Source organism: Theobroma cacao, chromosome 6 (assembly GCF_000208745.1).
Source record: "Theobroma cacao cultivar B97-61/B2 chromosome 6, Criollo_cocoa_genome_V2, whole genome shotgun sequence".
Taxonomy (NCBI): Eukaryota; Viridiplantae; Streptophyta; class Magnoliopsida; order Malvales; family Malvaceae; genus Theobroma; species Theobroma cacao.
Genome location: NC_030855.1, coordinates 18,846,565 through 18,866,781, shown reverse-complemented (window position 1 = coordinate 18,866,781; position 20,217 = coordinate 18,846,565). Strand labels below are relative to the sequence as shown.

The following is a 20,217-nucleotide window of genomic DNA, read 5'->3' as shown; positions in this document are numbered from 1 at the left end:
ACCGTACCAACCCTCCACCTTTTCTCTAATAACTGCACTAAGTTTTGACCCCCAAAAGCAAAAGCTATACTTTTATATATAGTTAAGATATAGATTATAGATATATAGACACGGAACATGGACTATAACAAAAAGGGTTTTATAAGGTTGAGTTTGTCCAGATAGACGATATTACTTGAAAACATGAGGTAGCTAGCTAGACTTAAAAGATGTTTCGAGTCCTGATAATTGAAGTAAATAATTTGGATTCTAAGTAGTGCAACTATGATCAGCGCCTAAATAAACAAATACAGTTCCAACCGTCACCTTAAATTTACGTCTTGATATATTAGGGCTTTGGTCTTTGGGTGGCTCCTAGCCTTCGCCAACCGTTGCATTTAGGTCTTGGCTTTTGTTTGTTTGTTTCTTTTTCATATATTTTTTTGGGCAGAGTTCCTTTGTCATCTTTTGGGAGGTCTTGCTCTTGGTCTATATGTGACTATATCTCTGTTTTCATATTATTCTGCAAGGTTTTGGAGTTGTAAGTGTAAATAATGATAAACAAGAAAATTAAGGTGTTTTACAATAGAAATCAAGATGCACATGCATTAACAATTAATTAATTATCAGCTGCAAGTCATGATAAAATAAAATTTTCACATGTTAAATTATAAAAGATCCTAATCTTTATACATAAAAAAAAGTTTTCCCACATATAATTCAATGATATTATTGGCTTCTATGAGCTTGATATTTAAATGAAATTCGTACCATGTGATTGAGTTAATATGTTTACTGGATAAGTTACGTATCGCACATGTAAGATTTACTATGGTTTTTTTTTTATATTGATTGGAGGAAGAGGATTGTTAAGTGACAATAATATAAATTTCATATTATTTGTAGTTGAACATCTATTTATAATGAAATTTAACGAATTTTTAAGACTTAAATGAAATAAGTGCTTCTAAATTCCGAATGAGTTTCACAAATCTATCTTTATTATTGTCGATGCACATTCATTACTTGTTAAATAAGATAAAATGGTAATGCATATAGTAATTTGTTACCTAAAAAAGTCGGCAAGCTAAACTATAAAAAATTAATGCTAAGTACAATACTATTTAAAATATTTAAAATAATAAAGATCAAAGTTGATAATTTTCGAATTAAACAAAAGCAACAAGTGGTAATTTTATTAAAAAAAGAGAGTACATTTTTTAATCAAAGATCTCACAGAGTAGATACATTTGGTTAAGCATCCTTATCCTTATGATTTTAACATCCAAATGAGTAAGTTGTGGACAATTTCATATTGCAGCCTTAGGTAGAGAGAATTGAGCACAGGCCTATCGCTAATTGTTGGAGGAATTTAATTGCGCAAAGAAAAAAGGTAAGGTAATGTGTAACTTGGATGCAATTTCGTGTTAATTTCTCCGAAAAGCAACAAGATGATCTGTCCTGCACTGCTACCTGGGACAAGGACGCTTTAGCCTCAAATTCAATAATAATTTACGTACGAACCAGAAGTTTAGCTTAGCTACAGTCAAGCAAAAAGTTGAAGCTCTCCGATCTAGCAATTATCACTAAATATCTCCTCTTTCTATCCCCGTCCATACTCAAGTATTTACTCTCCTAACATGGCCGATGCGCTTGTTTCTGGAATCTTAGAACAACTAACATCAATCGGCCTTCAAGTAGCTGAAAACGGGGTGAGACTTGTTGTTGGTGTAAACGAAGAAGTCAAGAATCTCAGCAGCACTTTTCGGACCAGCCGAGCTGTCCTTGTAGATGCAGAGAAAAGACAAGTGAAGGAGGAAGCTGTTAAAGTTTGGCTTGATAAGCTTCGAAACGTATCTTACGACATTGAAGACGTGTTGGATGAGTGGAACACTGCAATTCTCAGATCGCAAATCCCTCCTTCAACTCCTCAGAGTCAGGTACCCTCTTGGACTCAGCCCTTAAGCATTTCTATTCCACGACTTGTTCGACGTCGTGATATTGGTGTCAAGATCAAAGAGCTAAATGAGAGGCTTCAAGCCATTGCCAAAGAGAAAAATGATTACGCTTTCATAGTTAATCTAAATAGGAATAACGATCTAGGACCTGAACGACCAAAAACCACATACTTTATTGATGAATCTGAAATCTGTGGTCGAGACCAAGATAGAAACACCATTATGAACATGTTGCTAGGTGAAAATAGCCATGAAGAAAGGGGAATCCCTATAATCTCTATTGTGGGGATGGGAGGCATAGGGAAAACAACGTTAGCCCAAATAGCTTACAACCATCATGAGCTGGACGCCTATTTTCAAAAGAAAATATGGGTGTGTGTTTCAGATCCTTTTGATGAGATGAGGATTGCAAAAGCAATTCTTGAAACTCTAACGGGTGTTGCCTCGAGTTTTAGTGAGTTGAGTACTGTACTAGAGAAAATCCACGAATCTGTTGTGGGAAAAAGGTACCTTCTTGTCCTAGATGATGTGTGGACTGAGGATGAGAGGAAGTGGCAGTCGTTGAAATACTGTCTCAACAGTGGTTCCCAGGGAAGCAAAATCTTGGTCACCACACGTAAGGAGAATGTTGCTACTGTCATGGGTTGCACCAAATTATTCCAGTTGGGGAGGTTATCCAAAGAAGAGTGTTGGTCTTTATTTAGACACATAGCATTTTTTGGAAGGAATGACAGAGAGCGTGAGAGTTTGGAAGATATTGGTAAGAAAATTGCAGATAAGTGTCAAGGCTTGCCACTTGCAGCAAAAACTCTAGGAGGTCTCTTACGTTTCAAAAGATCTAGAGAACAATGGCAAAGAATCTTGGATAGTCGTATGTGGGAGCTTGATGAGGCTGAAAAAGGTCTTTTTTCTCCATTGCTATTAAGCTATTATGATTTGCCATCGCCATTAAGGCAATGCTTCTCATACTGTGCCATTTTTCCAAAAGATCATAAGATAGAGAAGGATTTGTTGATCAAGTTATGGATGGCTCAAGGTTTTCTTGGAGAAACGCAAGGAACTAAGATGGAGATTGTTGGTGAAGAGTACTTTGATAACTTAGCAATGCGTTCTTTCTTTCAAGAGTTTGAACAAGATGCAGATGATGATAGCATAATTCGATGCAAAATGCATGATATAGTGCATGAATTTGCTCAACTTTTGAGAAAAGCTGAATGTTTTGTAGTAGCAAGCAATGGTATTGAAGAGCAAAGAGCTGACTGTTATCATGAAAATGCTCGTCATTTAACATTAATTCTTGATGATGAACATGTTGCAATTCCAAATCCGATTTATAATCTTAAGAAGTTACGTACCCTTCTAGTTCACTCAAGTCTTTATGATGCATCAACTTTAAATGCATCTTTGCCGAGTTTATTTGATCAATTGACTTGTCTAAGGATGCTAGACTTGAGTAATAATAGATTTCGGCAGCAATGTGCGATTGAAGAACTTCCACGAAAAATAGGAAAATTGATACATCTGAGATATTTTAATTTGGAGGGAAATAAAGGATTGAAACAATTGCCTGAGACACTGTGTCACTTATGTAACTTACAAACTTTAAACATCAGGTTGTGCTCAAGTCTTATAGAATTGCCTATTGGATTTGAAAGGCTAGTCAACTTGAGACATCTTCAAAACGCAGGAACATATGGATGCAACTCCATGCCACCTGGAATGCAAAGATTAACATGTCTACAGACATTAGAAGAGTTTGTTGTGTCTAGCTTTCGTGGTTGGAGTATCAAGGGTAGAAGCAACATTAGTGATTTGGGAAGCTTGGCTCATCTTCGAGGGAATCTTAAGATAATAGGATTGGGAAATGTGAGAACAGAGAATGAGGCAGAGGACGCTGGACTTCGTAATAAGACTGGCCTCCGTAATTTGACCCTATCGTTTAATTCCAATTCCAAAACTACGAGAATAACGGATGAAGCATCAATAACGGATGAAGCATCTGTTCTTGAAGCCTTACAACCGCCTCCGTATTTGGAATCTTTGAACATAAATCGCATGAATGGTCCAACCGTATTCCCCAGCTGGATGGCATCATTGTCTATGCTTAAGAGGGTTATACTATGGGCTTGTTTCAATTGGAAAACTTTGCCTCCCATGGGAAAGTTACCATTCCTTGAACATCTGGAGATGTGGGAAATGAAGAAAGTGAAAAAAGTGGGAGAAGAATTTATGGGAGTAGAAAGAGAAGAGGGACAAACATCTTCTTCTTCTTCATCTAGTAACAACAATAATATTGCCTTCCCTAATTTGAAGCATCTCAAGTTTCAATTTATGGAAGAGTGGGAAGAGTGGGAATTTGGGAACCCATCCGCAAGCATAGCACATGATGGCTCTTCCTCTATTACAATCATGCCATGTCTTCATTCCTTGAATATCATTAGTTGCCTGAAGTTGAAGTCGCTGCCACGCCATCTTCTCCAGAAAACGACTCTGCAATCATTGGAAATCTTTGATTGCCCTATTCTGAGGGAACGTTGTTTAAGAAATGGGACAGGGGAGGACTGGCCCTATATCTCTCACATCCCTACCATCACAATTAACGGTGAAGACGTGCAAAGATACGCGCATTGAATTCTTGTCGGCTTCAAAGCATTGGTATGGTTACTTTTCTTTGTTGTTTATTATTGATAATTCCCATTAGCCATTGTCCATTGTTCAAAGTGTTTCCCCAAATCGTAATTATAATCACCAATTTTATACAAGGCCATATTCCATGCTTTGCAACAAATTTTACTAATTTTCATTCACGTTTTGTTCCTTATTAATATTTTAAAAAGAGTAAAAAGTCCATTTCACATTTCACAATAATGCACATTTCTTCCAGCATACTAGTATTTCAGTAAAATAATTTCAACATTCTAAACATTAAAGTTATGCATGCTACTTAACTTTTTATTGCTTTTCCCTTGTATCTGCCAATTATTATGTAGTGTCACATATAGATTTCTCATTTGAAAACAATGTGGTCTTTTTGGCTGTCTTATTAACTTAATTAAGACTTAGCTATGCCATTAAAGGACCAAAAGGAGGTCGTTTTCTGTGGCCTGTGGCTATCCTTTTGATGTTTGTAAAAGACAGCTCCCTTGCATTCTCATTTCCTGTAAAGGTACTATATGTACAAAGTGAAACTGCCTTTTTGAAATCAATGAGCTAACTGAAAACTCTGTTGAAGTAGCTGTTATTGGATAATTAATAACCTTGAACACTAGCATTTTACAAACTTTTGACTTTGGTTGAATTTCAATTTCAGGCTTATTTTCTTGGAAATCTTTTTTGGTAAAGTACATCAAGGTCAGCCCTGCTAAGCCCTCTGAGGTTGCAAAAAGTTTATGGGAGGAGCAACGACAAGAAGTTAGAAACCCAAAGTAAAGATCATATTCTTTGATGTTGAATCACCTATATCTCAGAAAATTGGCATTAAATAACTGTGTGCTACAAGCAACTAAGCAATGTACTGCAAATATGTTATATCATGAACTATTTTGCCTTCTTTTGTCCTGCATTCCAAGTTGTCTTCTGAAAAAGTATTTTTTTAACTTTTTGCTTTGCAGTAATCAGCCATGAAATTCCATCCAAAGGAAGCCATAATCATACTCGAACACCTTTTCTTTAGCCATTGTTGGCGCATCTGGTGATGCATGGTAAGTAGACTAGATAAGTGATCCATTTTACTTTCTGTAATATTCCATGCAAATTTTCAAGCATTTGAAACCGCGCCTAGCTAATTGTATGTTATAATGGGATTTGAATGGCATGCAATTCTTCTTTGTGGCTGAAGGTGTTTAATATATAGGAAGGAAAAGCCTGACTTACATATAGATGTGCCTGCTAGAAGTAAGAAGAGGTGTGTACATGTTCTTATTCTTAGAAGATGTGAGTTCTTGTTTTCCTTATTTAACAACTTGACTCCCAATTTCCAAATGGAATATTACAGAAAGTAAAATGAATTCTAATATCAACCCAATTTACAGTATATCCAACTCTATTAGCATTATCTTTTGCCTACATCCCTTTCTCAATTTGGTATACTTTTTTCTCATTCTGATTGTGGGCTGGGATTTAACATAAAATCTGCAACAATTTCCTTTGAATCTGTTCCATTGTTATTGTTAACCTCTGCAGTCATAGTCTTCCTGCTTAACTCCTTTAATTTGGAAATCCCCCCTTTTCTTATCCCCTCTATTTTAACAGGGAAAGAAGATATTCCAACTCCTACAAATTGAATTGAATGATCATATATTAGATTCTAGATTTTTTTAAAAAAAAATTACAGAAGTTGATTTCTTTTTCTAGGCTGAAAATGACTATCAAAGGCCATGTTTAGCAGCTTCCATTTCTTTGAAATCGTCATCATAGGTGGATTGCTCCTGTTTTGTTATTTATATAACATTCTGCTTTACATTTGATTTGAAGGTATATAAAGAGTTAGAGAACTCCATTCATGCATCAGAAGATCTACGCTTTCAGATACCTTAAGTTAATGCATAGAATGTAACATGCAAAGTAGATTAATCAATTTGGGTTCTAAGCATTTGAGCATTGGAGCCAGGTTTTCTAACTATTTGCCCTAGGGAGCTTATGCATGGGATTTTGGTTTATCTTCCTCTGTGACAAAGTGTTTCATGGTGAGGAAAACTCAGATATGTGGTTCATCACTGCCAAGAAAGAAGAATATTGTAGCATGTTGTGTATTCTCTTTCCAGAAACTGTGCTTGAGAGGAAATGCAGAAAGCATAAGCTGAAGAGGAGATATCTCATCATGTCATCCTTCACAGGGTCCACCCGTATGAACTTATTCTCAATCACCAGTTTTCTGTCCTTTCTTAAGTCCATTTACCAACAAAAGACTAGACATGTACACATGCTTTAGAATTTTCTCATTTTTTACAAATTTCTTTCTTATGGCTCTGCTGTTGACCAATGGGTTGTCCATAATACAAGCACAAAATCCAAGATAGATATGCTACAAGCACTGGCCGTAGAAGTGTGTTGATTGATGAAACAGGGATTGCCCAATAAAATTTTATATCAGAAGTCACTGCACCTAGCCTGCAAGAGATCTTGGTGCTCTTACAATGGAGAGAACAATCATAGTGATGGACTGATGACTTAAGGTGATTTGGATTGCTTATCTTTGGCCCACTTTAATGATATAATTCTTTATGTCTAAGTAATGCTTTCTACTCAAGATACTTCTAAGACTTGTCCTCTAAAATATTAGCAATATTTATCTTGCTTCACCCTATTTACTCGAATGCCAACCTCATGGAACCAATGAAACATGCCCTTGCAGTTTTGACAATGCTTTTGAGCGTACATAACAGAAAGCATTTCATTTTCAGGTACTGATAGTTGCAAGTTGCAAGTTGCTGTATTCAGTACCACTTGAGATTCAATTGGAAATGAGCATGACCTTTGAATTTGAGGATTTTCGAAAGAAGTGCCATGCAACTCAGGCAGCAGATTGAGCAGGTAGAAAAGTAATCTGTTTTTTAGGAACCATGTTGTTGGTGTTTCAATAATGTGTAGAAATAATGTGTAGAGTAAATGAAACATTACAATGTAGCCAATTAGATGTGAAGCCACAATGCAATGATGTTTCCTTTTTTGACATAAAGCTAATTTATTTACTTAACAGATAATCACTAGCAAGCTGCTGTCCAGAGGTGCAATGCATGATTTCCTGAGAAACCCTTTTTCCCCTGGACCGGGGGATATGATTGGCACCTGTAGAATGAAAGACATTGAAGCACCATTTGGCGTTAAGCATTTTGAGTTTCACCGAGAAGTAATGGCTGAGTACTTCCTTGCTTGGAATGCGGGATGCTTCCTTTCTTGGGGCTGCATATGCATTTCATTCATCATTATGTGTCTTCCTGAGGCGAAGTCGAGAGTTCCTATGCTAGAGAGCAAATATGATAAAATTTTGGGAGCTTCTTGACCATCTCCACTCTGTGAGGATGTGGCTTTTTATGCTTCAGTCAAAAACCATGGCATCACCTTGCATAAATTGGAAGGTCTTGAAGTACTACAAAGTTTTTTTTTTTTCTTTTCTTTCTTTGGTTTTAACTTTTGGGAAGAAAATTGTTGCACAAAGGAAGCTATAACATATTGTTGTCATCACATTTGAATATATTTGTTATTGAATGAGTTTAGAATTTGTTTCTGGAAAGTTACAGGATTAAAAGTCTTAACGATTTCTTTATGCAAATCCAAGATCATGTACTTGAGGATTGTGCCACCTGATTAATTCAAATCTATGTATATATGACTATATATCATGCTTGAGGCCCATCTCATATCATAGTTGCTTTTCAGGCTTTATGCAAGTGAAAAAGGCCATCCATCAATTAAGAAAAACTTCTCTATATTTACAATATATATATATATATATATATCTTTTGTTGGATGAAGAATTAATTGAAACTCATCATTTATATAAATCTCATAATTGTTTATTAGTAATACTCTTTGGTCCCCGCACTTTTGTCCATTTTGATATGACAAAATTTCATTGAAAAATTTAACGGTGAGATCTAACAATTTAGAAGGTAATTTAACTTATTCATAAGTATAATATTTAAAATTAAAACTAACAAATTTTTATCATATATATCAAGAGGGACAAATGATAAGGATAAAACATAAGAGGGACAAATAATAAGGATAAAACGTAGAGATGAGAAGATTTTTCATTATTTAAGTTTTTGAATACGATAAAATATGTATTTATTTTTTTTATATTGCTAGTATTAAGAGTTATTCACTTTAATAAAGAGTTCAAGGCTAATAAGGTAATAGACAGATAAAAATTAGTTAATATTTGATTTAATAAGAAAATTTACTTTAATAAGAGGAGGGTTTAGGGGTATAAAAGTGGAGGTAGGGCTGTTCAACAATTGGCCTACCTACTTTAAAGAAAATGTAGTTATTAATATTAAAATAGAATTAAGTACATTTATGATTAAAAGAATCTTAAATACCTTTTTTGTTAATAATTTGATCAAAATAATTTTTATGAAAAAAAATAATTACGACAAGATGAGACAGAAATGAATGTTACGAAAATATATCGGAGGTGGGGAGCAGAACAAAGATTGACATCGTGGCAGCTTGGTTGTCCAGGTGGGGCCGGGGCCCGCTCCATTGCCACCAGGGCAGAGCAGAACGTAGGCAATGCCCCGAAATTTTCATTATCCTTTCAGTCAAACCATTACCATTCCTCCTTCTAGACATCTCAGGCAATTGCGCTGAACCTACAACGCCATTTCATTCAGATAATTTTTTGATGTCACTTAGTTATCCACGCAATTGACTAAGTCTTAAGAACCGATCTAAGTTCTCTAAAGTCCAAACTAACCATCTCTTTTAATCCTTCTTGATCTCAAGTATCTACCCTCCTACCATGGCTGATGCACTTGTTTCTGCAGTTTCACAACAATTAACTGCGATTCTTTTCCAAGAAGCTGAATATGGGGTGAGACTTTTTGTAGGTATTAAGGAAGAAGAAGTCAAAAGGCTCAGCAGCACTCTTCAGACTATTCGAGCTGTCCTCGCAGATGCAGAGAAAAGACAACTAAAGGAGCAAGCTGTCAAAGTTTGGCTGGATAAGTTTCAGAACGTGTCTTATGACATTGAGGATGTGTTGGGTGAGTGGGAAATTGCAATTCTGAAAATGAAAATCGCTAGAGATCAAAGCTCTTCAACTTCCATCCTTCTAAGCAAGGTACGCTCTTGGATTCACTCTCCAATCCCTTGTATTACTCGGGCCATTCACCGTTATGATATTGCTGTTAAGATTAAAAAACTAAATGAAAGGCTTCAGGTCATTGCCAAAGAGAAAGACGATTATGCTTTCACAGTCGATCAAAGTAGGAGGCATGATTTAGAACCTGAACGAGAACGACCAATAACAACATCCTTTATTGATGTATCTGACATACGTGGTCGTGACCGTGATAAAAATGTCCTAGTAAGCATGTTGCTCAGCAAGAACAACCATGAAGAAAGGGGCATCCCTGTAATTTCCTTAGTGGGGATGGGAGGAATTGGGAAAACAACTTTAGCCCAAATAGCGTACAACGATCATAAGGTGAAGGCTTATTTTGATAAGAGAATATGGGTATGTGTCTCTAATCCTTTTGATGAGATGAGGACTGCAAAAGCTATTCTTGAAGCTCTAACAGGAGTTGTGTCAAATTTCACTGAGCTAAATACTTTACTAGAGCAAATCCATGAATCTATTAAGGGAGAGAGGTTCCTGCTTGTCTTAGATGATCTGTGGAGTGAAGATGAGAGGAAGTGGCAATCATTGAAATACTCTCTAAACTATGGTTCCCAAGAAAGCAAAATCTTGATGACCACACGTAAGGAGAATGTAGCTACTATCATGGGTTGCAGCAAATTATTTCGTTTGGGGAAGTTATCCAAAGAAGAATCTTGGTCATTATTTAGTCACTTGGCATTTTTTGGAAGGAATGACAAAGAGCGTGAGAGTTTAGAAGACATTGGTAAGAAAATTGCGCAGAAGTGTCAGGGTTTGCCACTTGCAGCAAAAACTCTTGGAGGTCTCTTACGTTTTAAGAGATCTAGAGAACAATGGCAAAGAATGTTGAGCAGTCGCATATGGGAACTTGAGGAGGCTGAAAATGGTCTTTTTTCTCCCTTACTGTTAAGCTATTATGATTTGCCATCGCCATTAAGGCAATGCTTCTCATACTGTTCCATTTTTCCAAAAGATTATAGAATAGAGAAAGATTTCTTGATCAAGTCATGGATGGCTCAAGGCTTTCTTGGAGAGACGCAACATAAAGATATGGAGATCATTGGTGAAGAGTACTTTGATAACTTAGTAATACATTCTTTCTTTCAAGAGTTTGTGAAGGATGAAAATGACGATTGCATAATCAGCTGCAAAATGCATGATATTGTGCATGATTTTGCTCAATATTTGAGAAGAAACAAAAGCTTTCTGGTAGCAAGTAACAATATTGAAGAGTTAGATATAGAGTCTTATCAGGAAAATGCCCGTCATCTAACCCTAATTCATGATGAACCTGTTGCAATTCCCGATCCCATTTTTAATGTGAAGAAGTTGCGTAGCCTGCATCTTAACTTAAACGATAGTTCAGCTGTTAGTGCATCATTGGCTAAATTGTTGGATCAGTTGACTTGTCTGAGGATACTAAGCTTTAAAGACATGAACTTTGGATTCAAAACTTCAATTAACGCAATTCCAAAGGAAATAGGAAAGTTGATGCATTTGAGATATCTCAACTTAGAGGGTAATAGTGAGTTGGAAAAATTGCCTGAGACGGTGTGTGATTTGTGCAACTTGCAAACGCTGAACATCAAATCATGTAAAAATCTTATCAAATTGCCCCATAGAATTGGAAAGCTAATCAACTTGAGACATGTTCAAAATGTAGGTACAGATAGATGCAGATTCATGCCAAAAGGAATGCAAAGATTGACATCTCTACGGACATTAGAAGAGTTTGTTGTGAGCCGCAGTGATGTTGAAAGTAAATCATGTAGCCTTGAAGATTTGGGAAACTTCACCCATCTTCGAGGGGAGCTTGAGATAAGAGGATTGGGAAATGTGGCAGAACCAAGGGAGGCAAAGAAAGCAGGGCTTCGGACAAAGAGTGGCCTCCGCGTGTTACGTCTAAAATTTGATTCCCAAGAGATGCAACGGATCAACATTGAGGATGAAAATGTTGTATTTGAAGCCTTGCAACCACCTCCACACCTGGAAAGTTTGGGTATACTCAACTGTAGAGGTCCTGTTGCTTTCCCTAATTGGATGACTTCATTGTCAATGTTGAAGAGGGTTCAATTACAGAATTGTCTCAACTGGGAAAGCTTGCCTCCCATGGGGAAGTTGCAGTCCCTTGAATCTCTAGAGATAGAGTTTTTGAATAAAGTGAAAAAAGTGGGAGACGAAATTTTGGGAGTAGAAAGAGGAGAGGGACAATCATCTTCTTCATCATCTAATAATAATAATAATAATATTGCCTTCCCCGTATTGAAAAGTCTAAAATTTTATTACATGAAAGAGTGGGAAGACTGGGAATATGGGAATCTGTTGACAAGCACAAGCGAAGTAATTATGCCTCATCTTCGTTCATTAACAATAAACTATTGTCTGAAGTTGAAGGCGTTGCCGGGCCACCTGCTTCATAATACAACGCTGCAAGAATTGCATATTAGAGGTTGCCCCGTTCTTGGGGCACGTTTTGAAAAGGGAAGAGGGGAGGATTGGCCTTCCATCTCCCACATCCCTACTATCCAAATTGATGATGAATTGGTGCTAGGATAGGATTTCTTATGCTGTGGATCATACGTTTCGCAGATGCAATCTATGCTCAGGTATTCCTCTTTTTATTTAGTTATTGTTATCATTGCTCAAACTTACAATACATTCAGACACATCTGCGTCTAAAATTCCTGTACTTTTCCTCATTTAGATCATGGATGATGATTTAATACAAAATCTGCTGTAATCTCTTTTAGATTGATTTTGTTTCTCCATGTTAACCTGCAATCATGGTCTTGCATACTCCTTTGGTTCCAGAAATCCTCCTTTCTTCATTCGTATACTTTTTTTGCTACTTATTCTCGTCTATTTTAACAGGGGAGGTTGCTACAAATTGAAATCTTGGATGGTCATATATTACTATATTAGATGTGAACGTTGAAAAAGAAAGTATGGATGTTGACAGAAAATGAGAAAATGCCAACCTAACAGCTTTATTTTAATGAAAGTGTCTAAATTGAATAGCTTGCACTTTGTTATATGTATGACATTTCGCTTTAGTATTTGATTTCAAGTTATATGAAGAGAAAGCTTTTCAGGCATCACAACACTTTTAGGTACCTTTGCATTTGCTAAGCAACACTTTTAGGTACCTGATGAAGACACTAGAGATGGATAAACCAGTTTCAATTTTTAAAGCATTTGAGTTTTGAAGCCTTGTTTCTTAACTATGCGCACTTACTGTTATAGGGACCTGCACTGGATTTCAAGGCATCCATTTCTCTCTATCTCTATGACTGAAGTGTTTCATGATTTGGAAAACTCAGAAATAAGGGTTGTCACCGCCAAAAAAAGAAAAGAACTGTATCTTGATGTGTGTTCACTTCTTAGATATTGTGCTTGAAACTACTTGATCCATTGAGAGGAAATACAGATCAATATTATCTGAAGAGAAGATATCTCATCTATCATGTCAGCCTTCGCAGGCTCCATCTTATGAACTTCTTTTATCTCAGTTGTAGAACCGGCTTTCTTCTTTTCTTCAAGGTGGTGCTTTTCAACAACGAAGGACCAAATGTGTACCTATGCTCTGTAATTTCCTCAATTTTTGTACATTTCTTTCATTTGGCTCTGCTGCTGATTAATGGGCTTTCAATAATTGCCAAGCACAAGTCCAAGATAAATGCAGCAAGCATTGGCCTTAGACTTGTGATTGATTGATGAAGCAGGGGACTGTCAAATAAGTTAAGAAGGAAAAACTCTATATCTGAAGTCACTGCAATCTTGCAAATAACTCCAGATCTTGGTACTCTTGCCTTGGAGAGAACAATCATTGTATTAAACGTCATATCTCAAGGTGATTTTCATTACTTATCTTTGGCCTACCATATTGATATAATTCTTTCCATGCACGGTACTTCTGAGAGCTATCCTTTCTAAAATTTGTGACATTTATTGCTTCTGCCCATTTACTAGATGCCAAACTCATGAAACCAACTATTCTCTTATTTTCTTTGTGATGCTACTGACTATAGATAACATAAAGCATTCATTTTCAGGTAGATAGTTGCAATATTCAAGCTGCTGCATTCAGTACCATTTGAGATTTCAATTACAGTCAGCATGACCTTTTAAGTATTTTCGAAGGAAGTTGCCACTCAGGCAGCAGTTACGCAGGTTTAGAAATATTATCTGTTCTGAAGTAACTCTCTTGGGTGATTTGTGGAGTAACTAAAAACAACACTATATAAACACCTGTGCAAACCTATAGCTGCATATTTTTTTTCTTTGCATAAAGCTTATTTACTTCTTTAACAGATCATCTCATAGCAAGCTGCTACTCAAATGTACAGTGGAATAGTTTATCACCTCATGGAGAACCTTCTTTCCCTGGACATGCATGGAACATCCAACTCTTTCCCAGGGGTTATGCTTAGCACCAATAACATTGAAGAAGTGCGAGGACCAACGGTCCACAAGGACTTTCAGTTACTGAGAAGTGATGGTTGGGTACTCCTTGCTTGGAATGCAAAATGAAACTAATTCAGTTTCAATCTGTACACCAACCATTATCTTTAAGACCAATGAAATTAGGGTTTGAGGTGAATTTGTTGAGGATGTACAGGATTTGTATGTTATGGAACTTCTGAGATGGCCTAAGGGCATTGTGGGAGAATTTGTACTGGTATGCCCCTATTAACTTTTGTAAGGGGCATAGCCTTGCAAAATCCTTGTAAAAAGGTGAACGGTTGTTCCCTATTATGATTAATGCATTGTGAAATTTCAAAAAAATCTTCTAAGACCAATGAAGATGAAGTTCTCTTAAGGTGACAAAAGCAAACCCTAATCACCTTTAGAGGCTTGACAACTTAAAGTTTGTAACAACTTAAATTTGGTCCGAAGAAGATTTAATCCACAAAGTGTTGTAACTTTTTTATTTCAACATCAAAAGCTTAAAGGTATAGTTATCTTCTACTTATTAGATAGAATAATTTTATATTAAACAATCAAAGATGATCTTGATGACAAGAAAATAACACTGTATATTTTTTATTGCACGACATTTCTCAAACGTATACTACTAGCCTACACATCCAACAATATCTTTAGAAGTTGATTGGTAAATGTAGCTATTTGATTTTGGTTAATACCTATTCTCTAAAGAATTATGTTACCACATAATATTATACAGAGAACAAGTAGAACAAGAGAAGTGCTACTTCACACAGAATAACTAGAACAAGTGAAGTGCTACTTCACGTAGAATAACTAAAACAAGTGAAGCGCTACTTCACGTAGAACAACTAGAACAAGTAAAACACTACTTAACATAGAACAACTAGAATAAATAAAGCATTACTTCATATGGAACAACTAATACAAGTAGAATAGCTACTTCGAATAGAATAACTACTTCACTTGGATGACAGTGAAAGCAACTCAGAATAAGTGGCAGGGTTCATGAGTTACTTTCATCTTGGGATGTTTCAGAAAGTTTGGCTTGGTGGCTCAGATATGGAGGTAGTTAAGAGGTCTTCCTCTTAACCTTTTCCAGAAGTACAAGTGTTTCACCCTCCTATCTTGTTCTCGTATACCTATTCATGTACAACTTTTTCTCTTGTACTTGTTCTCGTACAGCTTTTTTTTTTGTACCTTTTCACGTATACCTCTTTTCTAGTACTTTTTACTTGAGAACAAGCCTTATTACATCCAATTACAGTAACGGTTACTCACATTAATGTTCTTCATAATAATGTCATTGATTAGGGTAACTGTCACTTTTAGCACTATATATAGAGCGTCACAATTCATTTAGAGGGACTCTTCTCTCCCCTTTCGAGCTAACACATTCTCAGCTTGAGAGCTTCTCTCTTTAAATTCTCTCTCTAATTCTCTTATTATTGTCTTCCACTTGCCACAACACTCAATACTTCAGGAACTGCTCCAATCTTCCTCTCTGCCGCCTCTAGCACATCCTTTTACTTGTTTGCAATGCTTCCTCTCCCTATCACAAGAACCCCTTTTACATTTTGACGACTCCACTGGGGAGGAGTGATTGCATTAAGTAAGACTTTTACTATTACAATTTTGTGTTACTGGAAAAGATGGAAAGTTCTACTAGTAACCAAGACGCACTTGTTCCTTTCTACATTCAGGATCTGATGAAAATGATCCAAGTTTCTCAAGAGAGGATGCAAACATTGGAAGACAATAATAGGCGAATGATGGACATTATATTTCAACTTGCGTCTTCTACTGTCACCACTTTCCAAGCCCAACCTGTACACCTTAATGAGAGTGCACCTATAGTTACAAACACTAAAGGGAATGAAAGAAATGGAAAAAATGCAATTGTGTGGATGTTCAGGGAGAAGTTCTTCTTCTCTTCTCAAGAGAAGGTTAATCTCCTTGATTTAGAAGGATAATATCAAAAGTCCAGAGAAGACCTCATGGAATACATCCAACACTTTAGAGTAAGGGTGTTGGATGTACAAGAGTCTCATGATGAGAAAGAATTGGTGACGGTTTGCATTCAAAAAAATGTTCGACGAGTGTAGGCTACACTTGAAAAATTTACCTCTTTCAACTTTTGCTACCTCAGTGAAAACGGCACGAAGAACCAATAATACGATTCTCAGACAAAAGGGAGCTACTCGCTTCGATAGAAGGAGTACTCCAATAGTGAATGCAATTTAAGGATGAGGTAGAGAAATAAGAGATCATTTTCAGAAAGGAATATTCCACAAGAAAATGCAAGCAGAAGAGTTATTGATTGAGAACAATAGGGTCCAGAACAACCTGCTTCTTGCTCATGTATGATATTTTTATGACTTTGACTCTTCATTTTTTTATGAATTGCAATTTGACATTAAAAAAAAAATTATATTCAGCCGCTAGCTTTATCGCTTATATTTTGGCTGTAATTATATTATTCTATTGGTCGTCAACTTTATTGCTCATTCTTTAACCATAGTTCATCACTCTTACTTCGGTCGCAAGCTTTATTGCTCTTATTTTGGCTGCAATGATATTTTTCTATTGGTCGCGAGCTTTATCTCTTATTCTTTGATCATAATTTATTACTCATATTCCAGTCGCTAGCTTTATCGCTCATAATTTGGCTGTAATGATGTTATGCTATTAGCCGCTAGCTTTATCGCTCATTTCTTAGCCCTAGCTTATTACTCACAAATTGGCTGCAGCTCTTACGCTTACTTATTTTAAAGGTTGAATTAATCTCCTTCATATCAAGTTAGAGTTAATCTCCTTGATGTAAAGTTGAAAGTTCCCTTTTGGCCACCTATAATAATATGAAATGTGAATAAATATGCAACAAGCGTATAACATTATTATTATTGCAAAAGAAAAAGAAATATGATATATCAATAGCGAAGTACTAGCTCAAATGAGCTTTCAAAAAGAGTAAACGAAAAGCAAAAGACTAGTTAATTACATACTCCATAGATAAGAGTTATCATTGGCAAATACATCTAATTGTTCTTGTACTTCAGCTTCACGTTTTTTTAGTAAAGTTATTTTCGCTACAATGTCTTCTAACTCATTTTCCAATGAAGACTTGTTGAGAAAAATCTTGGCTTTAGATCTACAATCACTGAGGCACTCAAGCTTGAATCCAAAGTTACAAGCATCATCGAAATCCTGTAACATCTGTTGCAATTCCTCTGATGAAGTACTCATTAATGGAGCACGAGAAATGGCTAAAGCTCCACCCAACATTTCCATCATTAAGCAAATGACGTCTACGTTTTTTACAAAGGAGGTACTCCAAAACTCTCCCTCTATATTGAAAACATGCTCCAAGTATGCCACATACTCCAATGAAACTTGAAAGTCATGAAAGTCAACTTTCTTACCACTTTGTTCAGTATGTGCTACTTGAGTGCCAGAATCACTACTTGCATCTCTATGTTCTGGCACTAGGGATGAAGAAGCACGAGGATTATTTGGAATAGCTCCAGCATTATCAGTATCAACTCCAACTTCATGAATAACCTCAACATTTGGAGTAGCCTCAGGGACAACTTCAACAACAGGAATAGCCTCAGTGTCAGGAACAACCTCATCTCGAATAACTTGGGGAGTAAGAATAATCTTAACTTTAAAAAAAAATGGAACAACATCAATCAGAGTAACATAGTGATATGTTTATACCTAATTCATGGTAGAGCTTTGAACATGATTTGGAATTAGAACATCCAAATCAATGAAATCATCAAAAGGGGCTAGCTCACCCTCAATTTCAACTTCATCAACATCAACAGACTCATTATCAAATTCATCACTACGTTCAGAGTTATATGATTCTTCCTCAATCTTAGCTTCAAAAGTCTTTTCCTCTTCAACCGAGTTAAGTTCTACTATCGCAGTTGTTTCTTTCTACAAAAAAAAAAAAGGTACGATGAGGAAATGAATTTAAAAAAAAATAAAAGAAGAAGTAAAGGATGAACTTACTTTTCGATGCACATGTTTTGTTTGATGAGTAAGAACGCGAGGAGCATCATCTTCTTCTTCATTTACATTACTTTTCTTTTTGAGAGAAATCAAGCGTAAGGATACATCGGAGTTACTTATAGGAGGAGTGTAGAGACAAGCTCCGGGATTAGTCAAAGGAACAATAAAAGATCTCCATTTTTCAACACACTCCCTCTAATAAGCAAACCATCCAGAAGTGTGGATACCAACTCTATCAAAAGCTGGGACAGTACAACTTTTAAGTTTATCTAAACGGAGTTGAAGTCTTACCATGAGAAATGAAGAAACGCAAGAAGAAAAATTGATAGTTAAAGAAGAGTCAGGCGCAGCTAGTTGGTCAAACCCAAATTGGCGTGCCACTCTATAAGGAGAATATACCTCGACAGAAAGAAAATTTCTATCTCCACCTAAATTGGAACTCTCAATTATATATGACAATTGGGAACTATGAACCCATAGACAAAAGTTAGTACCTTGTGAACTCATTCTTCCAGACTGTAAAGGGTGGCGATTATAGTAAATTCCAAGATCACCACATCCATTTATGGGCTGCACATAAGGTTTGGGATTGAATTCTTTTGTCACATCCATCACTTCAAGAACATTACCTCTCAAGAGTCGATCATGCCATGCCCAAGCTCTGTAGTTGTTCCTAGATAAAGGGTTATTCACGAAAAAAGATGCATAAGGATATGCATTAGGCACGGGAGCGCAAGTACCAAACCTTTCCCACAGGCACATCTGAATGAAGGAAGCATCCACATAACTTAAAACTTTGTAATGCCCAGCTGATTCAACAGTTTTGAGTTGGTACAAGTCTAATCTCTTATATAAAGATCTTAAATACAGGGGAGCAAGAGGAAAATGTATTCCCTTAACAATTTTTATTGCTAAAGGAACAACTGCTGGAGAGATACCATCATCTGGACACCTTGGGAGTATGTGTCGTGCCAACCAAAAGATTACTAAAGCCATTAGCTCATGCTTATGGTCTGGGTACTCAGGAGAACCAATTTCAATTCCCTTAGCATTGAACTTTTTATAAAAAACCCCTATCCAATTGGAGAATCGTGCAACCTTTGAAGTTTTACTTAGACTCTTAAATAGATCAAGGAAAAAGTCTCGAATACCTACCTCTTCTTCAGAAAGCTTAATAGAGTGAAAATCATGCTTTCTTATACAAGGAAGCTCCAAGAGAACACATACATCTTCCAAAGTGAAGGTAAATTCCCCCCATGCTGTAATCATAGTATGAGAAAAAGTGTTCCACCTTGCAAGAATAGAGCGCCATACATTCATTCTCTTTTCTCTATAAATATTAAGCTTGGAGGTGATACGTATAGCATCAAGTATCCTAGTAAAAGAGAGAAGTTTAACATGAGTAGGATTCTTCAACACCTTATTTACCCACTCATTCCAACCATGAACAAAATGAGAATTAAAGCCTAACTTGGTAACAGAAAGGGAAAACTCACCACGTTCATACCTGAACTTCAAAATAGATAGTCTTGGAATACCTCTTCTTTTATGAGGAGGCACTTCTGAGCATAGAAGATTCCAATCATATCCAACAGGCTCAGAGGGATGTTCGTCAACTTGTCTGACATGAACCTTTTCCCAAAAATGATACATTCCTTGTTCTCTAATAATTTCATTTTCCTAGTTTTCAGGGACAAGAAGAACTTCACCACTCTTTCCTACTCTAATTTTCTTTGGAGCAACTAACTCGGAATCACTATTCTTCCTTTTATGTGCAGTGATTTTCTTCCTTATTGCAGCCCTTCCAAGCTCACCATAATGGATCTTCGGAGGGAGATGCGTCCTAGGTATAAGGGAAGATGGAAAAGAAGCCTACAAACATGATCATGAAAAAAGAGATAAGTATACATGCACAAAAATTTTTATTATTTATGTATTTGTCAAATATATATATATAAATATATATATATAAATAATAAAATATAAAAA

The 20,217-nt window shown here is 36.2% G+C and overlaps 2 protein-coding genes across 12 annotated transcripts; both read left to right on the top strand.

Annotated features, from left to right (window-relative positions):
• LOC18596079 (putative disease resistance protein RGA3) lies at positions 1,582 to 8,238 on the top strand. Of its 8 annotated transcripts, none has more exons than XM_018123827.1 (7): positions 1,582 to 4,592; positions 5,248 to 5,362; positions 5,549 to 5,638; positions 5,776 to 5,841; positions 7,003 to 7,111; positions 7,340 to 7,469; positions 7,636 to 8,238. In XM_018123827.1, the coding sequence occupies exon 1, from the start codon at positions 1,620 to 1,622 to the stop codon at positions 4,566 to 4,568; it is 2,949 nt and encodes a 982-aa protein (XP_017979316.1). In that variant the 5' UTR covers positions 1,582 to 1,619; the 3' UTR covers positions 4,569 to 4,592; positions 5,248 to 5,362; positions 5,549 to 5,638; positions 5,776 to 5,841; positions 7,003 to 7,111; positions 7,340 to 7,469; positions 7,636 to 8,238. The 8 variants fall into 8 exon arrangements, with proteins under 8 accessions (XP_017979316.1, XP_017979314.1, XP_017979312.1 ...); XM_018123825.1 differs by having other exon boundaries at positions 6,547 to 7,111; XM_018123823.1 differs by having other exon boundaries at positions 6,411 to 7,111.
• Positions 9,226 to 14,644, top strand: LOC18596077 (putative disease resistance protein RGA3). 4 transcript variants are annotated; one of them, XM_018122546.1, is made up of 4 exons: positions 9,226 to 12,368; positions 13,006 to 13,612; positions 13,815 to 13,932; positions 14,074 to 14,644. In XM_018122546.1, exon 1 carries the CDS (start codon positions 9,403 to 9,405, stop codon positions 12,316 to 12,318), a length of 2,916 nt encoding a protein of 971 aa, XP_017978035.1. In that variant the 5' UTR covers positions 9,226 to 9,402; the 3' UTR covers positions 12,319 to 12,368; positions 13,006 to 13,612; positions 13,815 to 13,932; positions 14,074 to 14,644. The 4 variants fall into 4 exon arrangements, with proteins under 4 accessions (XP_017978035.1, XP_017978036.1, XP_017978033.1 ...); XM_018122547.1 differs by lacking the exon at positions 13,815 to 13,932 and having other exon boundaries at positions 14,109 to 14,644; XM_018122544.1 differs by lacking the exon at positions 13,815 to 13,932.

What these genes read in the sequence shown, in the direction of transcription:
- LOC18596079 (XM_007024333.2), top strand. Translation starts at nt 1,620, where the DNA reads ATGGCCGATGCGCTTGTTTCTGGAATCTTAGAACAACTAACATCAATC.
- LOC18596077 (XM_018122547.1), top strand. Translation starts at nt 9,403, where the DNA reads ATGGCTGATGCACTTGTTTCTGCAGTTTCACAACAATTAACTGCGATT.